General features: G+C 59.3%; 1 protein-coding gene across 2 annotated transcripts; it reads right to left on the bottom strand.

Moving 5' to 3' along the window:
- Window positions 1-979: 979 nt before the first annotated feature.
- Window positions 980-8,437, bottom strand: GRB7 (growth factor receptor bound protein 7). Of its 2 annotated transcripts, none has more exons than XM_049780699.1 (15): window positions 8,382-8,437; window positions 4,757-4,910; window positions 4,522-4,669; window positions 4,215-4,371; window positions 3,988-4,109; window positions 3,819-3,896; window positions 3,255-3,392; window positions 2,826-2,936; window positions 2,593-2,691; window positions 2,280-2,360; window positions 2,056-2,172; window positions 1,841-1,901; window positions 1,659-1,746; window positions 1,480-1,573; window positions 980-1,286 (listed from the first exon to the last, which is right to left on the bottom strand). In XM_049780699.1, the coding sequence occupies exons 2-15, from the start codon at window positions 4,903-4,905 to the stop codon at window positions 1,140-1,142; spliced, it is 1,590 nt and encodes a 529-aa protein (XP_049636656.1). In that variant the 5' UTR covers window positions 4,906-4,910; window positions 8,382-8,437; the 3' UTR covers window positions 980-1,139. The 2 variants fall into 2 exon arrangements, with proteins under 2 accessions (XP_049636656.1, XP_049636663.1); XM_049780706.1 differs by lacking the exon at window positions 8,382-8,437 and adding an exon at window positions 8,085-8,106.
- Window positions 8,438-8,758: the final 321 nt, after the last annotated feature.

Below are 8,758 nucleotides of genomic sequence, written 5' to 3'. Positions count from 1 at the left end.
AGGGAGGAGAGTAAGGGCAGGGAATAGGTATGGACTCCAGGAAAGGCTGGGCAGTGGGCCCAGGAACTTCTGGCACTTGTGACTCATGTATTGGGTCACGGTGACATCCACCATGTTTGTCGAACCTCATGAGCCCACCCTGAGCCCTGGGTGAGTTGAGAAGTGTTCAGTTCTGACACAACATATCCCTGTGGCTTTTGGACCCACACAAGGTGACCCATATGCCAGCCCCTGTACCTGCCATCATGGTACAAGCATTCTGGGAACACGGAGGATCAGATTCCTGATGGACACTGGGAACTTACGGCCTCCAGACCAGGGACCATCCCGTCCTCAAGAAATATCAGACTATCTATGCCCCAAACACAAAAGCATTCATTCGAAAGGATCTATGTACCCTTATGATCACCGAGGCACTTTGTACAGTATTAGGGAGATAACTCAGGGGTTAAGAGTACAGACTTTGCATGGGTCACGATCCATGTTTGACCCCCAGCACTGCCTGGACATCCCCAGCACACCAGGTATAGCCCTGGAAGCTCCCTGAACATTGCTTCTTGCTCCACTGGGTCCAAGCATCGAACCATTGAACCTTTTGGCCTGATCTGCCCAGTGTTGACAGAAGCAGCTCCTGGCAATGCAACACCCACTTCCCTAGCCAAGTTAAATGTGCAATGACTGGGGCTGGAGCCATAGCATAGTGGTAGGGTGTTTGCTTTGCAGGCAGCCAACCCCAAAGGACTCTGGTTCGATTCCTGGCATTGCATCTGGTCCATCGAGGTTGTCAGGAAGCAACTTCTGAGTGCAGACCCAGGAGGAACCCCTGAGCGCCACCGGATGAGACCCATAAACCAAAAACTAAAAAAAGTGCAATGACTGACACATCCAACACATCCCTTGAGCTTCCTCACGGTCTAGGTCTCTCTCCCACTCCTTCTTCCCTCCAGCTAGCCAGGTCTGGCCACTTAGACCTCTAAGGTATATCAAAAAATAGTCTTTATTGTCACTAGTATAAAACACATCAACTGGCCGCTCAGTCTGTACAAAATGTGGGCATCAGAGCCCGGAGTGCCCCCCACGTGTTCCCTAATGTCTTGCCCAGGAGCTCCAGGAAGGAGGCCACCGGGTGGCAGCCAGCGTCAGAGCATCACGCGGGTGCAGCAGTGTCGCAGCACGCAGGGAAGAATGCCTCGGTTCAGCTGGTGGAACTCCACGAGCTGCAGCAGATCCGTGAAGCGGGTCTGGCCTTCGTCCATGCTGAAGGATAGCCGCCCCTCTTCCTCGCTCTGCAGCATGACCATGGGGAAAGGGGGGTCAGGAGGGCCTGAGGCAGCAGGAAGGGGGCTCTCTCCTGCACCAGGGCATGAGGAAAGAGGTCCCCCCCAATACCTGGGGTGGGGTGAGGGAGCTAGGAGGTTCCATCTCATCTCCCCTTGGCGGGAGGCCGGGGAGGGAGGGAAGGAGGGAGGGATCACTCACCGGTAGGATAAGATAATGTTTAACTTTCTGCAGGTGACACAGAGAGAGGACAAAGCCCTGGGGGTTCCTCTGACTCTCCCGCACCAGGAACAGGCTGCCAGGAGACAGGGCGATGTCACCTGAGGACATGCACATGGCTGCCGCCCAGACCCAGGGTCAGCCGCCCAGCCTGGCCTTACCCGTCCACCAGGCCCTGCTGCCCGATGAGCCGCTGGCTCTCCTCCCTCGATATATGCCCGTGAAACCACGGCTGGGTCCTGTGGATGGCTGCAGGGAAGGAAGCAGAGAGGTAGATCAGAAAGGGGACCATCCCACCCCACCAGGGCTCTGCACCCCTTCCCTAAAGGTGGGCCCTACTTACCTGCGCTGAGGCTGCTGCCCGAGCTTGGGGTGGGGAGGCTGAGACGGTGGTTGGTCTTTTTCTGCAGAATCAAGAGGGCACAGGGGTGAGGAAGGGCTACAAGAATGGAGAGGCACTTTCTGCAGCTGGGGACACCTGTTCCACCCTTTTCCTACTCTCCAGGGGACTTGGGGGAAGGGTTCCCCCATGGACAGCAGGTGAACACGGCCCCTCACCCTCCAGGCCTGCGCCTCCTCCACGGCAGCACTCAGAGCCTCCCGGGGATTCTCGATGACACGCCCAGCACGCCCAGAGAAGTCCATGGCCACCAGGGTATTATCGGAGACGCTTCTCTGCAGAGAATTGGGAGGAGATGGGGTGGTCATGGGGTGGTCAGAGCCAAATCCAAGCACCCCTGGGGATCGCCTACCTCCCAGCTCACAGTCCAGGACATACTTACCAAGGGTGGGGAACCCACAGAAGATAGGCGCAGGTGGCGAGACTGTGCATGCAGATAATTTTTATACAGCTGGACCCCATACTGTGGGGCAGGGAGAGAAAGAGAGTCTGAGGCCACTTGGGCAGAGCTATGACCTCTGACCCCTGACCCCCAGGGATGTGGTATTTTTCACAGCTAGGATTCAAAGTCCAGCCTTTGGTCCCCAGGCCCCAGAGAAAGCCAGGCTGGGAAATCCCTATCATTCCAGTGACCTCTAGAACCTTCCTCATACAGTGTCTCTGTTCCCACCCTTTGGCCTGTGCCAGGGCCTCACCTTGAAGAGGCGAAAGGCTGCTAACCAGCAGGTGCGACTGGCCTCATCCTCGCTGCAGAAGACATGGAGCCCCTTGAGGCCATTTCGAAGCTTGTTGGGCTGTGGGGAGAGGGCACAGGCTGTTCTCAAAACTGCCCTCAGAACCAGCTGTCTCCCATCTTCAGGGGTAGGCAGGGCAGGGGGTCAGGAGAAGAGTCCAAGATCCCAGGGGGACCTTAGGGGCCCAAGTTCACCTTGATACAGAAGCCAAAGTCGGTGGGCAGCCCGTAGAGCTTGCGGCCCTGGGTCACCACGTACATGTTAGACTCGTTCACGTCAGCGAGGTACTGCAGGTGCCGTGGATCCTGAGCACGAGTGGAAAGATGGTCAAGAAGACCCGCTCCCCCCTTGACTGGCCCTCAAAGCCAAAGGGGGAGGAGGTTTCAGACCCAAGGGGGCTAGTGATGTGACCTGTCACAGCAAACAAGATGAGCTAGGACTTGTGCTCAGTTCGCCTGCCTTTCTCTATACCTACTATGCACTGAGGCAGGTAAGGTGGGCGGGAAGATAAAGAACTAAGGTTCTTAGTGAAAAAAGATTTCTGGAGTTCCAATGAGGGAACTCAGCCTCTCCAAAGAACAAGGAGAAGGTGTCTGAGGGGGACCGTCACCCTAACACCTTACCTTAGACGTGCCCTTGGTGGAATAATAGAGGCCCGACCGCCGCAGGAAACAGTAGAAGCGTTTCCAAAGTTTGCGTCCTGATCCCCGCAGCTGCAGGAAGCCCTGGATCTCTGGGAAGCTGCCAGCATTCAGGAAGTTCTGAGATAGAGAAGGAAGAGAGGGTGAGGGCTGATGCAGGTACCACGCACACACGTATGGCCCATACAGCAACATGCATGCAGGTACACACATACACAGGGCACACTTATGCAAGCAGATGCACACATTCATGCATTCATGCACACACCACATACCTACATGTATGCATACATGTATACAGATACATACATGTTGCACTTACACATATGCGCACTTGCATGAACGCACACACTACTGCCTTGCTGACTCAGGCATTCCACACGCACTTAACGTCCCACCTGAGGACGGACCAAGCAACAAACTTTAGAACAGGCAGGAAGAGGACTTGTCCAGTGTCACTTAGGACCACTCTGGACTCCTTGCAACACACAGCAAGGGAGGCACAGGGGGAATCCTGAAATGTGCAAACGGGGAGAGTCTCCTCACCTGAATGAGGTCCTCGTGGGACATGTCTGTATGCACGTCGAGGCAGCTGGAGACCATCTTTTCTGGGAACAGGGAGTGCTGGGAGAGGAAGGAGACGGGGTGAGGGACTGAGAGCCCATGGTGGAGAGCGTGGTGGTCCTGGCCGCGGCCCCCAAGCACACAAACTCACTGGGTTGCTTTTGAACAGTTCATACTTGGCGAAGTTCTTCCGGAAGACGAAGCGGCTGTCTCCACCTATGGGCCAGGCCGCCTGCACTTCAGCCACGGACTCGTGGTCCTCCAGGCCCCGCTCTAAGATCCAGGGCAGAGAGTGGGGATCAGTAGAGGTCACAGGGCCTCCCGAAGGAGTAAGGTGGAAGTCCTGACCCCAACAAGGCTTTCTGTACCCCGACTCACCCAGGGCTAGATAGGGGTGACATTCCATCAGCCCCCAGTTCTCATCGCTGAGGGCGTGGGCGTGCTGCACCAGCATCTCACACACATAGCGGGCCGTGGCGCCCGTTGCCACCTCCACCGACCGACTGGAGCCATCCTCACTGTATATTTTCACCACCTGCACCCCAAGAAAAGCTGGTGATGGATGAGACTCAGGGACCCAGACCTTCCTTCCTCAAATGCCCCCAGCAGAAGGATGACATCCCACCCCTGTTCCCAGGCAGTCCTTCTATTCCTGCTGCAAGATCCTCCCTTCAGGATGACTTACATGGTGGCTGGTATCTCTGGGCAGAAGCCCCCTGGCACCGGAGGAGCCCCCGAGAATGGGGGCCTGGGAAGGGGGGCTGCAGAGCTCCGGGAAGGGGTTGGGGATGGAAGGCAGAGAGGTGGCCCGCAGCTCTTCTTCTCGAAGTTTCCTGGGTGCCGGGAAGGGAAATGACTCTAAGCCATGTTTGACCTGTGCTGACCCCCCTGCTTTGCTCGGCCCCGTCACCCCACTGTACCTGGTGGGAATAGGCAGAGGTTGGGATCGTCTCACTTCCCCAGTCAGGGGGGTAGGGGGAAGTGGGGGAGTCCCAGGAGGGGTTCCAGGTGCTAGGTACAGGTCTTCTGGGGAGCTGCTGAGATGTGGGGGCGATAGCTCCAGCGCCATGGCATCTGAGGGAGAAGAAGGCTGAGGCAGCTGCCCTGGACTTGTCCGGGGTCAGAACCCCTGACCTCACTTTGGAAGTAGCCCCAGAGTTTAAGTCCCCTTCTGATGGGAATTTCTGAGACCCTTTGACAGCAGCAGGAGACCCCAAATCCTGAGGAGGAATTCCTGCTCTGGACCCCCACCTGAGGGTGCCAGGAAGTGGACTCCAAGTTCAGTGCTCTCCCTTTTGCCCTAGTTTGTCCAAAGGAGGAACTGAGAGACTCCTCCCTATCCCAAGGTGAGTGGCAACAACAGTTTCTGTGACCCTCAGACTGTCTGTCTGGGTCTAGGGCCATTAGCGTCAGGGCCAAGAGCCAGCTCTTAGCTCCGGGCAGGGCACTCGTTTCTCTGGGCTGGGCCCAGGTTTTTCCAGCACGAGGCTGCCAGGCTCGGGTGCCCGCGCCTGTTGTGGCAACGCCTGTGAGTGCTGAGTGAGGCAGACAGGAAAGGCGGTGGGGAAGGGCAGAAAGCAGAGGAGCAGGGCAGTGAGCTACCCCTAAACCTGTGTGCCCTCCCCACTCCTACCTTTTGTCCTGCCCCAGGAAACATCTTTCCAGCCAGTGTCCCTCAGTTCCCACTGTGCACCTGTCTAACTCTGACTATCCTGACTAGCATCTTTTTTATTTTTTTATTTTTTGGTTTTGGGCTCACATCCAGAGTTACTCCTGGCTCTGTGCTCAGAAATCACTCCTGTTGCTTCGGGGACCATATGAGATGTTGGGGATAGAACCTGGGTCGGTCGTGTGCAAAGCAAACACCATACCTGCTGTGCTATCACTCTGGATCCTGACTGGTATCTTAACCCAGGGCTGGTCACCCCGGTGCTCATGGGGACCCAGGACAAAAAAGGACAGGAGAGATGAGGATGAGATGCCCACTGTAGGTGGAGGCACAGACACCCACTCTCTAACAGAGGCTACTTTGGACACTGGCCCTGGGTTCTGGACACTGAAGCCCTCAGCATGCAAGCCCGTGATCCCTGAATGAGGGCATGAAGATTCGAATCGGGGGACAAGTAAGTCAGGACGGGGCAGGACGGTGCCCGCCTCAGCTCTCCATTCAACCCTGACTCATGCACAACTTCCTGGCTTAGGAGAAACACAAACAACCCAGCCTCTACCCACCCCCAGGCTCCACGCCCTCCCCTACCTGGAGGCTGCTCAGTACGGGGGAGGCAAGGCAGGGTGCAGGCCAGGGAGAAGGAGGATGGCGGCCCCAGGCTCCTCTGACATCATCCCTCCTCCCTATCCTTGGCCTCCCTCCAGCTGCCCCACTTGAGTCCTGGACGACCCTCATCCAGGAAAGCCAGAGCAGAGATGGGGCCTGAACTGAGTCACCTGGACTGGAGGACAGCCCTGGTTCAACCACTTCCCAGTCTGCCTGGAGCACCAAAACAGGGACCCACCCACAGCAACCCCCCTCACGAGTCTGGCCTGAGGGGTACCATGGCACTGGATGCAGTGGAGGACAAAGAAACATGGAGGGAGAGACTAGATGGGGGAGCAGTACACCCCCACTCCGTGGTACATCTTCAGATACTGGCACATTAACATCATAACCCAGGTCCACCTTGCAGCCCTGGCTGCCCTCAGCCCCAGTGGAGGGGATCTAGCTCCAGGAGTGCTGGGATGGGCAGGGGTTACAACCTGCAACTAAAGGGGTGCTTTGGGACTCAAAGGGTCAGAATCTGCCCTCCTGAATGAGAGGACTCGGGGTGTACTGGGAATTGGAGAAGGGATGCCTACATCTCTTACAACCCTCCACTAAGGAGTGAAGTGGGGGCCAAAGCGAGTGCACGGGGGAGCAGGGTGGGCGCCCGGCTACGGGCACCACCGCGAAACCCTGCCATGAGATCTGAAGCTTCCCCTCTGGGGCCCCGGGAAAGCTTGGGGCTGCTGGAGCCAGCGACCCCCCAAAACCACGAGGTAGATCCCAGGGCCGGGTTGTGCGTCCTGCCTGCGGCCCGCAGCAACCCCACCTTCCCGGCCGCCTTGTTTACTTCCTGGATCCTGCCCCACCTGGCCGGCCCCGGGGGAGGTGCGGCCGGGGTTTGGGGCCCCGAAAAAACAAGGCCACCTGTCGGGGCTGCTCTTCTCGGGGCGCAGAGGCGGCTCCCCTCCCTCCGCCCGAGGCCTGGGAGGGGTCGGGGAGGCGGCCCCCGGGGGCGATCGGAGGCGGTGGGCGGGCCCCGGGAGGGCTGGACCCCGAGGCCTCGCCCCGTTGCGCTCCGCCCTCACGCCGGGGGAAAAACGCCCAATGGGAGAAGGGGGTCAGTTCTTTTAAAGTTTAATTTGGGAAGAATGCGCGAGTGTCTGCGAAGTTAATCATTACAGGCTCCGGCCTTCGTGGAGCTCCCCCACTCCAGCCTGGGGCAGCGAGGGGAGCAGAGTCCAGGACCCGCGTATGGGGGTGCAGAGGATATGGGGCGGGCGTCCCAGGGGGTGGGAGAGGTGCCAAGCGGCGGACAGGTGCGCTCTCCACCCCGGGCCTGCCTACGGGGCCCCAGCCGCCTCTCCCGGCTCCCGCCTCTCGCCCGCACGTACAGACAGACAGACACTGCAAAACCCCCCCACCCAGCGAGCAGCCCCCCGTCCCGTTTTCACGACCCTGATTCCAGCTGATCCCATTTGACCCCAAAAGGCGGGAACCCCATTCGGACCTTCCCAGCCTCTTCTCAATTCCCCCACAGCCATGCAAAAAAAAATTCCCCTCTTTTCTGCATTCAAATTGGAGGTGCCCCCAACCTGGGAAGACAGACCCCATTCTGGAGATGGGGCGAACGCAGGCCGCAAAGGCGCGGCTCTCGGACCCCTCCTGGTTTGCTCCTAGGGAGACCGTGGGGAGGGGCCAGTTTCAGCGGGAAAAACGCGGGGACAGGAGACCGGCCTGGTCCCCAATCAGCTGGCCCTGCTCCCCCCGGGGGACAGCGCCCGGAGGTGGGCAGGGAAGGCAAGGAAGGAAGCGGGGGTCCGGGAAGCCCGAGGGCAGGCAGAGATGAGGAGGGGAGAGCGGGTGGATGGGTGGGAGACGGTGGGAAAAGAGGGTCAGGGTGTAGGGGGACAACCGGCCTGGGGACACGGCGGGGAGTGCTCCCTCCAAGTTGCTCCCCAAGGCCAGGCGCCCACCACTTCGGTCCTTACCTGGACCCTGGGAGTCCGTACACCTGCCTAGTGCCACCGGATTAGGGAGGGAGACGCCGGGCCCTTAACTACTGTCCTTCCCCCCAGGCCCCCGCCCCTGCCTGACATCACCGAGGGGGGGAAGAGGAGGGGAGCGGCGGGCGGTCCCCCTTTTTCCGCCCACCTGGGCGGGCAGCCAGTTCCAGGCGCTCCTGGCCCCAAGACGACCCGACCAGGTCCAGCCCGGCCTAGCGCGCCTGGGAGGGGAGGGATGCGAGCAGGTTGTCGGTTGGACCATTCTGGGGTCCCCCACCTTACCTGGAGAAACCCCAGCAGGAGCCGCAGAACACCGGGTAGGAAGTCGGACTCTGTCTAAGGGCCCCCCCACAGTGTTTTTCAGATCCACTGGGCTGGATTTCAGAGCCACTCGGGTTCCTCTACAGGTGGTGGGAGAGAGTCCCGACTTGGAAGGCAGGAGGCAAAGGGGGACTCGGGGGTGAGCCCGGTGCGTCCCCGCTCCAGGCCCAAGGAAACTAAAATTATCTTGGGCAGGTGGGGGCGGGACGAGGGGCAGGGCCGGGGCGGAGGAAGCGCAGGAGGCGGGGCGCGGGTCCCCGACACTCTACTCCGACTGCGATTGTTTGTGCCCGGCCTTAGCCTGGCAGCAGGTGCCGGGGAGAGGCGGCGGAGACCGG

Source organism: Suncus etruscus, chromosome 1 (assembly GCF_024139225.1).
Source record: "Suncus etruscus isolate mSunEtr1 chromosome 1, mSunEtr1.pri.cur, whole genome shotgun sequence".
NCBI classification, from domain to species: Eukaryota; Metazoa; Chordata; class Mammalia; order Eulipotyphla; family Soricidae; genus Suncus; species Suncus etruscus.
This window is presented reverse-complemented; position numbering and strand designations above follow the sequence as displayed.

Coding starts and splice junctions, on each gene's coding strand:
- GRB7 (XM_049780699.1), bottom strand. CDS start 4,905: ATGGCGCTGGAGCTATCGCCCCCACATCTCAGCAGCTCCCCAGAAGAC. Junction 3,897..3,987: donor AACTGTTCAAAAGCAACCCA/GTGAGTTTGTGT, acceptor TTCCTCTCCCAG/CACTCCCTGTTCCCAGAAAA. Junction 2,937..3,254: donor CCACCAAGGGCACGTCTAAG/GTAAGGTGTTAG, acceptor ACTCGTGCTCAG/GATCCACGGCACCTGCAGTA.